At 40.5% G+C, this 16,789-nt stretch overlaps 1 protein-coding gene across 12 annotated transcripts in view; it reads left to right on the top strand.

Annotated features, from left to right (window-relative positions):
* ELMO1 (engulfment and cell motility 1) overlaps positions 1 to 16,789 on the top strand; it is a 734,972-nt gene that overhangs the window by 451,441 nt on the left and 266,742 nt on the right. For all 12 annotated transcript variants that reach the window (XR_006716458.1, XM_045495324.1, XM_045495323.1 and 9 more), the window contains one exon: positions 6,900 to 7,004. Coding sequence is in view for 11 of the 12 variants with exons in the window: in XM_045495324.1 (XP_045351280.1) it covers positions 6,900 to 7,004 (105 nt within the window). In the remaining variant the exon portion in view is untranslated. The remainder of the gene's footprint in view (positions 1 to 6,899; positions 7,005 to 16,789) is intronic.

Below are 16,789 nucleotides of genomic sequence, written 5' to 3'. Positions count from 1 at the left end.
TGGCTCCGTATAGCCCTTGGCACCCACTAAGTACTGTGTGTGTTAGCTGCTGCCTCCACAATTAGAGTTGTTATCACCACCATCACCATCTCTATTCTAGGGCTGTGTAGTGCTGGCCTTGGAGGAGGCCAGGGTGGCAGCACACAGCCCTTGCCTCCCTTTGACCTCCTGGGAATCCGTCTGTAGCAGCTGTGGCTTCATCAGCACTTGGCTCCATCATGGCAAAGAGCTGCCTTCCAAAGGCTGCTTGGAGAGTTGTGCTGGAATCCAGGGAAACAGGCTTCCTAACCGATGAGCTAGGGCTGCTCTGGGGCTGTGGTAGCACACGTTCTGTGTCCTCTGGTGGACCTTTCCCCTGTGCTCTTCCTGGGTGAAGAGGAGAGATGGAGAAACCCGCTCTACATGGCTGGTGCTAGTTCATGTCCTGTTTTAAAGCGACAAAGGAGAAGAGAAAAGGGGGTTCTGAACAAAGTGGTAAAAAAAAAACGAGCCAGAATTGGAGGGAAGAACCAGTAGGGAGTCACTAGTGTGAGCCACGGTGCTTGGATTGTTCAGAATCCTGTGTGCTCAGCTCCATAGAAAAATTGCAGATATCTTTATAAACCTTGACAGCATTACTTCATTATTCATGAAGGCTTTTTTTTTAAACCATAACCAGCTTCGTTTTAAAGGAAATTTATTCTCAAGGCATTTTTAATTGAGTTTTTATGGTAATTCTTTGTGTTGACTGTTGAATCAACATTCCAAATAAACTATTCACGCTTATCCTTTTATTCAGCGAGTCTCGACTCTGCCTGTTCAAAATGATGAAGTGAGAGGAAACCCAGATTTTTCTGAATTGTACACATGGCAGTGCATGGCTTTTTCTGACCTCTTAAGAGTCATTTTTAACTAAGTAAATTTGCATTAAATCCTGAATTTTTGGTGTGATCTTCCATTGTGTGCACGTATGGGTTTATTTATGAGTGCATATGTACATGTGTGTGTGTGTGTATTTCAAAAAATGTGTATTGTAAAGACTTTGGATAACTCCTGAGATGGAAACTTTTTGAAGGCAAGTAGTATTTCATTTCATTTATTTGTTATTATTATTTTAAAAAATTGTTTTATTTTAAGGGGCACCTGAGTGGCTCAATTGGTTAAGCATCGAACTCTTGATTTTGGCTCAGGTCATGATTTCGCAGTTCACGAGTTAGAGCCCCATGTCAGGCTCTGTGCTGACAGTGTGGGGTCCGCTTGGGATTCTCTCTCTCTCCCTGTCTCTTTCTGCCCCTCCCCTGCTTGCGCTCTCTGTCTCTCTCAAAAATGAGTAAAGAAACAAAAATTATTTTAATTCAAGTATAGTCAACAGTGTTATATTAGTTTTAGGTGTACAACAGAGATATTCAAAGACTATTTCATTTTAAATCCATCTTTGGATGAAGCAGATCATGTCAGGCCCCTCGTGCCTTGCATAGTCATAGATGCCAATGTTATTTGATGAGAGGGAGAATGAAGCAGGGGCTGTGAGGCATTGGGAGGTCCTTGTCTACAATCCTCTGACCTTTGGTTGTCCCCACAGCACTCTTCCTGTACACTCAGCCCTTGTCTCAGTATTTCTAAGGACAGGAACTTCTCAGCTAATCCTGTTTTCTTTTAGCTGCACAGAATAATATTCATCTTTCAGATGCCTGCAGACAAAGGTAATAGTTCAACCCACAATGCCCATCCCACCTCCAACACCACACCACACAACCCTTTCTCTTCTCCCCGTGCTAAATATCTGAAGTCTCCCCCACCGCCCAACCTTTCTGATATGCCTTATGTTTAGACATTTTTGCTTTTCTCTGGCCACTTTTCTATGCACAGTTTCCCATGTGTCAGGAGCTGGCTCGCTGTGTGTGTGCTAGAAGTGTGTGCCTATGTGCCAGATGTGCCCTGACTTGGGCCCAGTCTGTGCAACCTCCTTTGTTCTTCTTGTTGTGCTCCTTTTGTGGGTTAATGAAACCCAGTGTGTGAGATACTTCTGACTGCCATGGGAAATTGACTCTTCTTGGACTTACTGCCAACTCTAACTCCTCATTCATGGTAATATCAATGGTCTTGAACTCTCCTAGGATTCAGAACAGTTCCCGGAAGGGGGCACGTTTAGTGGTTTCAGGTGGTCCTACAGCTCAGTTGAATCAGGGTCCATCATCCAAATGATGAGGGTGGCCTTCTCAAACCAGGGGAAGTGGCCAGGTTAAAGGGCAGAAGGGCAGGAGGCAGCAGGTCAGGGAACAGAGTGACAGAGGCCAGCAGAGGTATTAGAGAGGGCAGGTAAGGAGAAGAGAATGTGCAGCTGAAAGGGAGTTACAGTGGGGAAGCAAGGCAGTTCAGGATCTGCTGTCCTGAACTCTTAGCATCTTACTGGGTGTTTCTTCCGTGCAGATCTTTTGTGTTTTACTTAAAAGAATCAAATTTTAATGATGAGGAGCTGGACTCTGATGAATTATTCATAAGCCAGATTTCCTTCATTCTGTAGATATGTGCTTGAATTTTTAAAAAAAAATTTTTACAGGACTTTACATTTTTGTGATTAAACTTCTCGCTAATGGGGCCTATCTTCCTATTCTCCAAAGACCTTTCGAACCTAAATAGGAAAAAAAAGCTACAGAACTGAAGTGGTGACTCTGCCACTTACTAGCCATGATCTTGCATAAGTCAGGGGTTCTGACCCTCATCTGTAGGAAAAGCTAGATAACGTTGACCTCATTCATTATACTTCCCTCACTGGGTAGTCAGGAAGATTAAATGAAATCCCACATTTGGAGTGCCTGGCGTGATGCCCACCAGTACCAGTCCCAGCTGGTCACAGTTATTTTTCTGCTCCTCAGCATATTTGCCATCTTGCCCACTTGTAAGGCAGATTTGATAGGGCATCTTCTCTGTATTCATCCCAACTATTGAGAATTTAATGGAGAGAGACCAGGGCGAGGATCCATAGATTTCTAGAAGCTGCTTCTAACTTTTTGGAACATTTGTTTATGTTGGGGGTCACAAAGTCAGATGCCGTTGAGAGCCTCCTTAGATAAATATGTGAAGTAGCCAAGTGATAGAGCTGTGGGGCCTCCATGACCCCCCCCCCCCCCCCGAGCAAGCATTTCAATAAAGTCTCTGCCTAACCAAACACTTGGTACAGGGAATCCAGATTCCAACTCCATTGGCCGGCGGATATAAGTCCCTCAAACACTCTTGCATTGGGTTACTGTGACTTTAGAGCAGTGGTTCTCAAAATATGGCCTAGCAACCATCAGCAATGCCTGGGACCTTCTATGAATGCAAATTCTCAGGCCTCACCCCAGACGTATTGAATCAGCAACGGGGGCAAGGGATGGGCAGCAATCTGTTTGAACAGACCCTCCAGGAGGTTCTGATCATTCTCAAATCTGAGACCCACTGATTTAGGAACATGCTCTCAACCCTGGCTGGACATTGGAATCATCTGGGGAGCTTTAAAAATCCAGTTGCTTTGTTCCTACACACAGAGTTTCTCATTTAACCCACTAGGGGTGCAGCCTGGACGTCAGGATTTTTCATCAGGTGTGTCCAGGGTTGATAACTGCACTTCTAGGGAGCCTGTTGTGAGGCTCCTGGGTGAGAGGTGAGGAGTGGGAGGCATGTGGTTTAATAGACCTCCCAAGTAATCTGCTGTACTAGTCAGATTACTTGCAGACCATGACCTTAAACTACCAGCCACACAAAATATCCTTGAGACAGCTTTTTGTAGATTGAATATTCACTCAATGTGATTTGTCTTAAAGGTTGCTTTTAATGCTATATTTGTTCAGCAAACGTAGACACTCGTATAGCACAAATATTAACTCCTAAATTCTCAAAGGCTTTCCCACGATATGCCATCTGGTAAGCATTATTGTAATCATCTCTTTATTATCCACACTAATGAAGGACTAGCATGGCATTGGTAATTGAAAAACACAGATCATTTAAAAATCATTCAGGCTGGTGCCAGCCCTGCTTCCCCAACCAGAAGCATTTGGGAGTAGAAAATATTGACTGATGACAGTTCCCTACCCCCCTGTGGAGGTACCGTTGCATTTTATTTTAGTTAGAAATTTGAGCAATAGAAGAAGCGAGAGGCTTCTAAATTATAATTACTTTTTTCTGAATAAAGGAGTCTGTTTTCTCAATGAGAAGCCAAAGCACAGAGCAGATAAGCATTGAGTATATTTAAAATGCATTGTACTTTGGAACTAGTGGGTTCAAAGTGTGCTATAGAAGAAGTTGCATGGGATTTGAGGAATCATTGGATCTGGATTCTAGATCTTATTCTGCTGTATTGCCTGTGCTATTTGAAATGAGTCACTTCAGCCACTAGCGGGGCTCAATGTGTGGTCCCCATCCAGCAGCATCTGCATCACCTGGGAATTTGTTTGGAGATTCAGATTCTCAGACCCACTCCAACCCTTCTGAATCAGAGACTCTGGGTGAGACCTGGAATTGGTGCTTTAACAAGCCTTCCAGGAGATTTGAATGGCTGCTCAAGTTTGAGCATCGCTGCTCTCCACCAGGGCTCAGTTTTCTCATCTATAAAATAATGCTACCAGCCCAGATAATATTTGAAGTCCGTTCCAGCTCTCCACTGGCCTTGGTGTATGGCCTGGAACAGGTTGGAAGATTCTCTGTCTTAGACCTTGAACCTTTCCTTGGATGTGTGAATCAAATAATTCAGCCAAAAACCTGGCATGGGGGTAACAGAAGAGAACCAGATCTCTGGGAACTCTGTACCCAAACACCCCATAGAATGCTCACTATAAAGTAAACTGTGCTTTCTTCAACTGGTTGGTACCATTTTCCCAAAGTGAAAATTCCTGGTGCTTTGGAAGGGGAGGCAGACACTACTCCTTTTTCTGGGGGCCAAGAGCTGTCTGATGTGATTCACGGAGCAGCGCTTCTACAGGAACTAACAAATGGCATCTCAGAAGGATGTACAGAGGTACACAGGCTTTGCAGTAAAACAAGGGAAAATTTCAAGCTATTTATCAAAGCTCTTGCAGCTTCCATTTCAAGACAGGTGGAAAAAAATAACATGGAACAAGAAAAGAAAATAAATCTGTATCCAGAGCACCTCATAAATAAGAAAGGAGTTAGGGGAACTGTTGGCCTTGCTAGATTCTCAGAGTATTTTTGTCACAGTTTAGAAAGCTTTCAAATGTTTTGGCAGTATAATTCTTATACTTTTTCATTATCCACATTCATGATTGTAGAGTCATTTCATTGGCTATTAAAACCAAAAGAGAAAAAGGAAACAAGCATTTCAAGGAGAGGGAAACTGAGAAAATGATACCTGCAGTTAAGAGAGAAAGAGAGAGAAAGAATGAGCGAGCACTTAGTTCACCCACAAATACAAAAATTTTTTTTCATCTAAAATACAGTGATGCTTTATAATTTAGGGCAAGTCAGAGGAAATCAAAGGCAATTTTCTAATTGGCTTTTGTTTAGTAAGAGCCTATTTGTGGGAGACAATAGGGCATGGTTTATTGAGCATGAGAGACTTGGGTCTGTTATGTCTGGGAGGGATAGACAAATTATAGCTTTTATTAAAAAGGATGGATCACAGGCTGGCCCACTTTGCCGGAGCGAATAATTTGATTGAGGAGGACTGAAGTAGTTGAGGACCTGCATTGGTCATCTTTGTGAAATCCCTACTGGTGTCCAGTGGACCAATGACGTGGCACTAAAATCCTGGTTAAAAGCCTGTACTTGGAGTTCGGATTCTGGCCCAGCCACACACTGGCTCTGAAACATAGGGTAAGCCACTCAGATGCTCAGCTTGTTTCCTTGTCTTTCAAAGCAAGATAATAATAGAACCTACTTTGTGGGAGTTTTGCGAGGAATCGGAATCGAGTTAGCATATGCAAGGTCCTTTACATAATGCCTGATACGTAGCAGGCATTATTTTACTGGGACTGTTTGTGAAATAGCTGTATGTTTCTTTAAAAGAATCCTAAAAATAAACTCATTATTTCTTAACTGTAAGACCTCTTGAGAGCAGCAGTGCTGTATCTGATACCCTCAGTGTGATTGATAGGAGGCTTCGAGAGGATGCTGGGATCACAATTCAAACAAGACTGATGACCCTTGAGCCGTGGGGACCTTCTGCCTGGACAGCTTCACTGACATAGCTTTGGGGGGTTGTTCGAACTGGATTCAGAGGAGCTAATTTTCATCATTTGATTTCCTTTTCCTGTGTTTATTTTTGGAATGGACTCTGACCAATGCTAGAAATAGGTCTGAAGTAAATGTCATGTTTTCCTCTCATATTTGGCATACTCTCCTTTGTTGGCCAGAACGTGTTCATGGCAGCTAATATTGATTAGCCTACATTTTTCTCAAATAAACTTTTTTCAGGCTATGTAAAGTCTAAATGCTAGCAGTACCAAAATAAATGCATTCAACTTATAAACCAGTGGTAGAGAGCAAAGTAGGAACAAAAGCATGCTGAGACATATTGTCCAAACAAGACATCGCCTGCTCTGCCAAATCAAAGCTGTGAGGCCCTTGGCAAGTTTCTCATCTCATCTGAGTGGCAGTGGCCCATCCATACAGTGGGGCTAATAATAATGCCTGTTGCCTGTTTATTAGATAATGCATGTGAAACACAAACTAGTGCTAGCCCTCAGAAATTACTCGGCCGATACCAACATTTTAAATGTTATTTCTGTCTACGAAAATCTAATGTATCAAAGTCAAAATGATAAATTTATGTAGGTTCACATGAAGATAAAAAATGTCATCCTACTTGATTATTTGGAGCTGGGCTGGTGGTACTTTGGTCTTGAGAAGAGAAACCAGACTTCTGGTGGTTGGTGAAATCTGCTGAAGAATTAACCTGATCAAACATTTTGTTTTAACCACAGAATCATGTCAACCCTGCCATGGACTTTACCCAGACCCCTCCTGGGATGTTAGCCCTGGACAATATGCTGTACTTTGCCAAGCACCACCAGGATGCCTACATCCGGGTAAGCATGTAGCACCTTTTAGTTGATGTAGGTCTCCTACTGACTTTGAATTTCAGACTTACAGATATGGAGTGAGTTACCTTTAGATGTGTGTCTCCAGTTTTTTGCCTTTCATCACTCAGTAAGTATTAAAATTAAATGAAATCACTAGGGGCCCTGAAATCAGGATTTTTAACTTTTAAATGTTCTCACATGATGACATCTAAAAAAAAAAACACACACAATAGTTACCGGAAAATGATGTCTTATATAGTTCAGCAGTGAATTATGCCAAAAATTCTTAGACTTAAATAACAATAAAGAGAAATGAACCATCTACTCAAAACTTGCACAATCCCAACTTTAGCAAAGATCCCTTAGGCTTATTCTGCTTTTTGCAAAAGAGACCAAGGATCCTCTCTGGTTCTGTTTCCGTTCAATCCAATGCTGGAGACACAATAAGATAAACAAAAAGAAAGAAAAGAATGGGAGAGATGGGGAGGGAAAAGAAATGCCTTCTCTCCTATTTCTTAACAAACTAGTGAAACTCCAGCTACCAGGAGAAGCTCCTTTGTGGGTGAGGCATAAGGAAGCTAGAAGATGCCACCTGCTGAGTGGGCAGTGCAGGTGTGGGAAGGGCTAAATGTGAAAGAACAGGAGCCTAGGGACAGTGACATAGGGCTGCTCCACTGGATGCACTGTTTGTGCTGACACCTATCCCCTGTCCTCAGGGAGAGGAGTCCAGATTCAGTGACGGGGAGGCATCTTCATCCAAGGCTGAGATGGGGGAAGATATGAATAAATGTGACAAGAGAATTGGTGAATAGTTAAAATTATGATTAGATCTCAGCTTAGAAAATTTTTGATGAGTGAATTGCCTAATGCAGAAAGAATAAGGCTGACACTAGAACAAGATGAGTCTTTACTCTGACATTCTGTGTTGGATCCCTCTTGATGGGACTGGCTTTCGGGAGACTGGGGTTCAAGACCTGGCATTATCTAGTGATGTAAATGTGGGCAGTTCCTTTTGTCTAGGCTCAAAGTTCTTCCCCAAACAAGGGAGTGCTACTCCCCCAAGGGGCATTTGGAAATGTGTGTGTGGATTTCAATGCTAGTCACTATGTCAATGGGGTACGACTGGCCAAAACCTATAATACATGGGACAGTCTGCACAGTGAAAAATTGTTCTACCCAGTAGCAGCCCCCTTGAAAAAAGTCATGCCAGGTTCTGAGTTCCCTGTAGGCACTATATTTTAACTTTATGTGTTTTTCTATATATGCAGTTTGACAAGCTTTGATTTATACTGAAATATTCTTTATAATATGATTATGTAAAAGATGTTATGCATTCCTGTGAAAGGTTTGGGATCAGGTGCTTGGTCAGAAATGCAGTCCTTCATAGGAAAATTATTTGCTCATGGAAGTTTAATTTGGCTTATGTGTGTATATATTTATTGCACAGATTCCTTACTAGGAATATAATCTGCACTCACAGTAAGTAAATTAATATTTTTGAGGTGCCATATAGTATAGCCTTGGGGAGTTGAGTGTGAAAAGGAGAAGCCAAATAGAAGTTGAATTTAGCATTAACTGATTAATGATTGTAGATGAATGTTTCTAAAGTTCGAGTGTATTGATGCTTAGTGCACAGGAAGCCTATGTCTCATGAAAAGTGATTTAATGTTTGAAGCCCATTTTCCTCAATGCAGTCTCTAAACTCTTACAAGTAAACTTAATACGTGGCAATCTGAAAGAACTTTACATCTGATAGGGACTTAAAAGAAAAACCTATTTGTAAAGAAAAATGTGGCCCTTTTTGTCCACATCCCCTTTTCTTTACTGATTAGACAATGTCTATATCTGATAATATCTATATTTATACTTCTATAACTAAGATGTCTGTTATTTTCTCAGAAGTGTCACTTTCCTGATATCATCTGACTTTGGGGCATTAAGTCCTTATTGGGAAGTTAAAGCTATTTGCATGAATGATTGGGGTTAGGGGATCGTATAAAGTCCAAGGACTTCTGCAAGGAAGTTTTGGGGGTGACTATGAAAAAAGTTATCATAGTGATAGTGAAATAATAGTATAGATGGTAGAAATAGTCATCCTAGACAGCTAACTAAATTTTGACCTATGAGTTGAATGGTCTCTTCTGAAATATAGAAATAGATTCTTTTTAAAAGTAAGTTTATATTTTGATAAAAATTTGCTTTGTTTTTGGCCAGGTAAATCTCCTGTCTGAATACAATTATTCACTTATTATTTATATCTTTCATTCATTAAACTCTTATTCTGTACCTGAATATAGCCTCACCATTCACTTGCTAGTCTGATTTACAGTTGAGATTTTTAAAAGGAATTGTAACACACGCATACACACACACATACAGGTGCATACATATGTATTTCCTCTTTGCCCTTGACACCCCCCCTCCAGCTATCATGTTTCCTCAGACACTATGTATTTGTATTTTTATGAGTTGTCTTCTTGCCCTCTGTTCTAATCATCTGCCACTCAATTTGAATACTTTGCACCTTTTCAATGAGGCTTCCACTCATCACTTTCTAGAAACTGTTCTCCTGCCAAATGTAGAACAGCCCCCCTTCCTCCATTTCATCTGTCCTTCTATTGACACTGGACACTGTTTACCATTGATCAGTTCTTTCTTTTTGCCTGGAGCCAGTATTGTCGGTCTTGGTTCTCTCCTTGTCCATTTCTCTTAGTCTCTCTGGTAGCTTTCTCTCCCTCTGCCTGTCCATCTAATGTACATAATCCCAAGAACTCAACTGTAGACCTTTTTTCTTCTCAGTGACTCAGTCTGCACATGTTTACTGAATAACTATCAAATGCCACCGAGGAGCTAGGTGATGGGGATCGTCAAGGAACATGTCACTCATGAGTCTTGTCGTTGAAGAGTTTACTGTCTAGAGATGGAGAGGTGGGGTGAAGAGTTAAATACCAGGCACTTTCTGAGCTACTTAGAATGTATTTTGATTGGAAAGGGAGGGGATACAGAGGAGAGTCACCAACACAGATGTGGGGGTCAAGTCTGGAAAGCTTCCTGGAGGATGTGGCTTCTGCACTAAGACCACTTGGATAATGCAGTTAATCAGGTGAAGGTCAGAGGGCATGGAGAGCAAGTCTGAGTGGAGGGAAACGTGTAAACAAGCATGTAAAGGTGTGTGCCTTTTTTAGGGAACCGAAAATAGTATAGTATGGCTAAAACAGAGTGGTTAATACGATATGGTTTGAGACACATGTGGGCTAGTTCATTAGGGACCCTAATTAAGGTGGGTATTAAGGTGTATTAAGGTGTTTATGCCGTATTAAGGTGTTTGTTTGGGCTTTAGCCTGAAGGAATTGAAGAATTTCTGAAGTGTTTTAAGTAAAGATGATGTAAGTTAATTTTAGAAAAATCATCTTATTGCCAGAGAACAAATGTGAGAAATCAAGACTAGAGACAAAAATTAAAATTGGGAGTAATTTGAACTAAGGTAGTGACAGTGGCACTGGGGAGAAGCAGTTTGAGTGAATTATTTTGGAGCTAAAATAAACTGGACTTTCTCTGAGGAAGAGGAAGAAGAGAAAGATGATTGGCTTGAGTGAATGGAAGGAAGGTAGTGCCATTAATGAGACAGAGAGTGCAGATCTGTAGGGGTAGTCATTTGGAGACGCCCAGACCCTTATATGCATGTAGGACATCTGTCCAGCTGGATGTGTCTAGTAGGCAATGAGGTGTGGGCAGGAGAGCTCAAACCCGTGTAGACGCCACATTCTGTATATTCTACATGCTTAAACTTGATCATTCCCTTTAATTTGTTCATCTAGATTGTTGCCATATTATCTCAGTGGCCTTCCAGCTGAAATCTGGTATCTTTGTACCTATCTTCTATGCCAGCTTCTAGGATAATCTTTCTAAACAGAGTTCAGGACACTTTGGGTACTACCCCTGCCCCACAAGCCTACCTCTTGTGGTACAAGGCACATAGTAGATTTTTAATAGTTTCTTGTTAATTGAGTAAGGAATTTCTCTAGTTTTTATTTAAATGGTCTCTTGCCAAGGATTAATTCATTTTTATCACCTGAGAATCATGGGCGTTGTTCCTTTTAGCAATTACATAAAAGTATAATTTCACAACTTGGCTTTATTAACGGGCAACCTGGTTTCTTGTGTATTATTTAAATACACTTTGTAAGTGTGTACTAATGGAAGCATTGGATGTAATTGAATTACCCCACACTTGGACAGGCACAGAACACAAGGAAGAATTGCAAATCTGAGCATCCCACTATGCCTGGAGTAAAATATGGAGGCATAGATTGATTTCAGACTTCTGGGTCTTATTTTCCCTGGGCATAATTGCTTTTACTTTTTCTGGAGATGCTTCATTCCCCAGTTCTCCCCACCACAGCTCTCTCTCTGAGAGGGAGGGGGTAGCACTTGGCTCCCTCCTATGAGCCTGCTGTCATTTTTTCACAGACGGGATAATGGTATAAAACTGAATGTGTTTGCTTTTTGTTGTTGTTTTGTTTTGTTTTGCTTTTTATCCCCTCCCTGGAGTAGCAAATCTAAATACCTTGGAAGAAAGAAAATTAGTGACTCCATTGGAAATAAAACTTTTGGACTTATATATTCTTTTATTTAATTATTTATTGGGAGCTAGTGAGAAACCCCAAAATGACTTGGTTTTACGTTTGGTTCAAGACTCATGCTGGCTATTGTGGGAGCCAAGACTGAGCCACAAAGCAGGAAATGATGATGAGGAAACCTCAGGCCTCCAAAACATGTAATGGCCAGGTCTGAGGAAGAAGTAGGATCATCAAAAATACTAAGACATGCTGCAACTAAAGGAAAGAGTGGTTTCAGTTCAGTCTTCCATGGTCCCATTTGTCATCCCATTTGATCCGAGTAAATGTGTACCTAAAGTGGATTGGGTAGCATATAAGACATGTTCCATAGGTTAGCTCAGTTTTCAAGAAAAGCCTATGGGGTGAGCATCGTTAACCACTATTTTATAGATTCAGGAACTGGGATCTAGAGAGGTGCAGAGTTCCATTGGTTAGGTCAAATAGCCAATATTAAGGGAAACTTAAACTTAGGTCTTTGGCTTTCAAGTTTCAGGCATTTTCCAGTCTGAAGTTTCTTGTCTCTGGGCTTGGGGTGTAGTGGACACAGGAGAGCTATTCTTGAAGTGGAGGAAAAGAGGACAACAAATGATTAGAAGACATGGAAAGTTGGTGATGCCATTAAGGAAGTGTTTGTATTTACTTAGGGTCTTCCTAGATCTAGCATAACCAGAAAGTCCCCCTTAAAAGTAAGAGAGGGTGCATTACTTTATGTTTAACTACAAAGTTTGTATACAGCATCACATTGTCTTTATTAAATTGTAAATCCTTTGAAAACTAAGGCTTTTTCCTATATGTTGTCATATTACTGAATATTTGACTGAGCCTCAAATGATGGTATTTAAAGGAATAAATGAGCCTGGCAAAGGTATCACTGTAGAGCTTTCCAGATTTCAGATGTGGTTGTAAGTTTCAGTCTAGTGACATGAGAAGTGACATTTAGAAGATCAGGGGAACTTCAGAACCTATTGTCAGTCATCCGTCTCCCTCTTGGCATTACAGCCAGACAGACGCGTGCTGTGCATTAATCCCAGGCCCTAAAGACGTCAGATAAGCTATTTAAATGTGCAACAATAAAAGCCAAATGCATGCAAATGAGATATTTCTGTTATTGCTTCCATTTTTTTCAGAGGAAAAAAATTCACACAAAAAAGAAAAACAGCCCATCTTCTTAGATGCTAAAAAGCATCTAACTAAAGGAAGAGAAATTTCTTTTAACATTTACATTTATTCATTCACTGACTCATTCAGGAAATATTATCAAACACCTACCATCTGCCATCATGGTGCCATGCAGAGTGGATGTGGTGGTCAACAAAAAAGGCAAAGTCTAGTTCTTAGATATCAGAAAATAGAATAGCAAGCAAACGGAGAGTAGAGATTGTTTTATCGTGTTTTCTTATTCTTCTCCCCCTTGGGGTTTTTCTTGTTTCCTTCTGGATTTTTAGATGTGATCTATCCTGGGCCCATCTACCAAGTCCCAGAACCTTTACTTGATAGTTCTTTGCAGTTTTCCACAATATACTGAGCAGGTAAACATTTTACCATTTTATATAAATTATCATACTGGTTAACCACATCAGAATCACTTAGGACTTGCTTTCTTTCCCAGTGACCTACTTTTCAGCAACGGCACTACTTGTTAGAGAAATACTCTGGTGTTGGGTCAGTGTGGACTAGAACAAACCCGACCCCTCTTGTATGTTTTCTTTAGTGTGATGTTTGTCATAAATAAAATGTTTTCTTAAGGAAGCTGTTACACAACTAACACAGAATTTATAAAATCTTGAGGCTTCTAGTAACAAAATTATGAGTGGACACTAGAAACTACTTGTTCTTTATGTACCCTACAATTCTTGCCTCAACACCCCTCATAATTTATGATGAGCATCTCATCCAATTGGAACATCTTTGCACACTGGGTGATGATGCTAGAAGATAATGGATTTCCTGAGGTAGGGGGGTAGGAATAGAAATCCCTTTAAAAATAAGATTAATTACAATGGTTTCATGCGGTTTTGAGCCAGGGCATATGTATGTTTCTAATATTATACCAAATCAGAGCAGAAATATTTATATGTCAAGTAAATTTGATTATGGGAAAAGATGGATATTTGTCCTTCAGAATTATTTTCTCAAGCTTCTTTCATTACGGCCATTTTTTTTTAACAGATGAAAAATGTAACGTGTATTTACACTATTCCAAAACCTTTAAATGGATTCTTCTTCCTCATGATACATACAAAGTAAACAATACTTTGAAAAAAATGTTGGGAGAAATATTGGTTTAGACCCTACCTCACCACTGAGACGGAGGTCTGGGTGTAGAGGCAGTACTGAAAAGAAAATGCTCTGAGATGACCTTGTATGAGAAAAGCTACCATCTTTGAAACCTTTACATATTTGGAGTACTTAACATACATTATTTGTAATCTTCCCTTTAGTGCTCCCCGAGTTGGGAAGATAAGGTGACCCCTGTACCCTCTTCTTCCAATATATAGATCTCTCTGTCTGCTGAGACACAAAGCCACGTTGGGGAAACTGCTTTTGACCTCTCTCTCCTGCGTCAGAGGGTGTAAAGGTACTTGGAATAGCAAACACAGAGCTTGCCATGAGCTGACAACTATGCTAGGCACATTTATTCATCCTTCACAACACCTCTGTGAGGTCAGCACTGTTGTTATTTCTATTTTACAGATGAGGAAACTGACATACAGAGAAGTTAGGTTGTTTGCCCGAGATCACCCAGCTAAGAAGATGCCAGAGCTGAATATAAAGCCAAGTAGTCTGCTTCTAGTGGCCTTTAGAGGTTTATAGATTCATGTAGGGTTCACAGCTACAGTTCAGATGAGCCTGTGGATGTGTTTACTCAACTGGCACAGTATTTTTAAAAGGAAGAGAATTTGAATTGCCTGTAGGCAGGGCATGCATTCCCTCTTCAAATAACCATGAGCCCCAGAACTCTATTCTTTTCCGCCTGGCTGCTTCGTGCATTCTAGTTATCTGCCTGTACCTGAGGGACTTGAGTTAGTGATCACTGATACTGGTGGTCTGCAGTGAGATTTGTGAAGTTCTGAATACATTATTGGCACACAATAGGTGTTCAAACCACTTTATTTGCTTTTTCCCTTTCCCAGTGTTTGATTAATGTCCCATCTCTCTCTTGCTGAGAATAAAGGACTTAAATTTCAACCTCCCAAGGGCAGGCAAAAGGAATAGGCATGCTTCTCAAATTCTCCAGTTGTAAATTTTAAGGAAAAAAAGTCATCAGATCTTATTATAAATACACTGGACCAGTGTTCTTGGGGTCTCTAAGCATGGTCAGCCCTCCTCACTGTATGTCAGCTTCTTGGTGCCCACCAGCCAGCATTTAAAGAGAATGGGGACCGAGTATCCTACATGCACTAAGGCAGAATGCTGATGGAGGCAATGCTGAGTCTTGAAAATAAATTAAGGAACTTTTAACATTTCAAGGGGGAAATTGGCAGTTTCCCAAGCGACATAATTACAGGACAGTGTGTAATGTGTAATTAAACTTAACTATGAAGCAAATGATTGGAATAAAGCTTGGTGGCACATCATTTTTTTTGTTCCCACAGTGCTGACAGATCCTCCCCTCCCCTTGTCCCTGAAATGGCTTTAGCAGCAATTGCTCCTAATTTTTTTTAAATGAAATTATATGTTGCCAGTTAAATACACAGTTTCATGTAAAGGAACCTTTTTTTTTATTTGAATGACGTTTTCCTTCTAGGTGATCTGGAGCACAGAATCACTTTGGAATAACAAGGACCCCAAGGCACAGCCTTGCTGGGACTTTAAAATGACTCTTTGTCTAATAATTCATTTACATACTTTATCCTTTGCTCTTATTTTTATTCTTTCTTTGACCAACGTCCACAGCCTGGAGGCTTATTTTCATGTAGTTTTTTCATGTTATAAAAATAGCGGCATTAATTTCATTGATTGTGAATAACCAAGCTGTTACTGCCAGTCAGGACCCCTTGAGAGAGTGAATATATGTGATTAGATTTAGTAATTGCACTGGAAGGCAGAATTTCTGACTTCTAAAGTCAATGATTTGAATGGGATGCTTCAGGAGTTAGCATGAAATCATTGTTCAACATGGGCTTGGTTTTGTCTCAGAAGACCCATCATCTGAGGGAGGGTGGGCAGGTTCCACATATATTAACTGCAGGGTATAACAGTATATGCATTCTGTGTTCACACCACCTGAGTTCTTTTGGTACTGGATTCAGTAGGTCTAAAGCATGATAAATATCTATTTCATTCTCCTTTGCTACCAGCCCAAGCTGGGTATTAGGTTCAGAATTTTTTTATTTAACTATATTTGAAGGTTTTTCTGGTTTGTATTTACTTTTAAAAAGCAGTAGGACTTTATTTTTTTTTAATGCAGTAGGACTTTAAAACACAGTGATGGATTGCTTGAAAAAAAAACATTGAAACCAAGCTATATAATGAACTCTATGGAGTTGACACACTGCACACCTAAGCCCAGTGTGAATTACAAGATTAGAAACTAGGGACAGCCTCATGTTTACCAGTGAAGTCCTCAGCCGACAGTCATTGTTCTGATGTCTCTATCTTAGACTCAGTAATACCTTCGCATTCTTTCTCCCAACTGGCTCTCCCTCAGTCCACATTATCCATTTTAATGTCTCACTATGCTAAACAAATAAATATTTATTGAGTACCTACTCTGTGACCAGCTGCCTCCTTTCTACTGTCATTAACCACACTTCCATCTTTGATGACACATTTTTCCGCCTTCACTGTGCAGAGCTCAGTAGCTGTTGTGCTGGGAGTTTGCTGTTGTTTCTTCCCTTTTTTGCAATCATTGCTGCACCATGTTGCAATGCAGAAGTTCCAGGGGTTGCAGCTCATTTATTTCTGTTTTTTTAAGAGGGAAAGTTTTCTGGGAATCCTCTCTTTTTTGTGTGCATAGACTTGGAAGTTGTTATAGGTCTCATTGGCTTTTTAAATAATAGACTTTATATTTTAGAGCAGTTTTAAGTTTACAGAAAAATTGAGCAGAAGGTAAAGAAGTTTCCCAGGTATTCCCTGCCCCACCCCGTATACACAGTGCCTTTAGTTACATTTGATAAGCCAATGTCCTGCAACCTTGCTATAATTGCTTATTGGTTCCAGGACTTGTTT

Source organism: Leopardus geoffroyi, chromosome A2 (assembly GCF_018350155.1).
Source record: "Leopardus geoffroyi isolate Oge1 chromosome A2, O.geoffroyi_Oge1_pat1.0, whole genome shotgun sequence".
Taxonomy (NCBI): domain Eukaryota; kingdom Metazoa; phylum Chordata; class Mammalia; order Carnivora; family Felidae; genus Leopardus; species Leopardus geoffroyi.
This window is presented reverse-complemented; position numbering and strand designations above follow the sequence as displayed.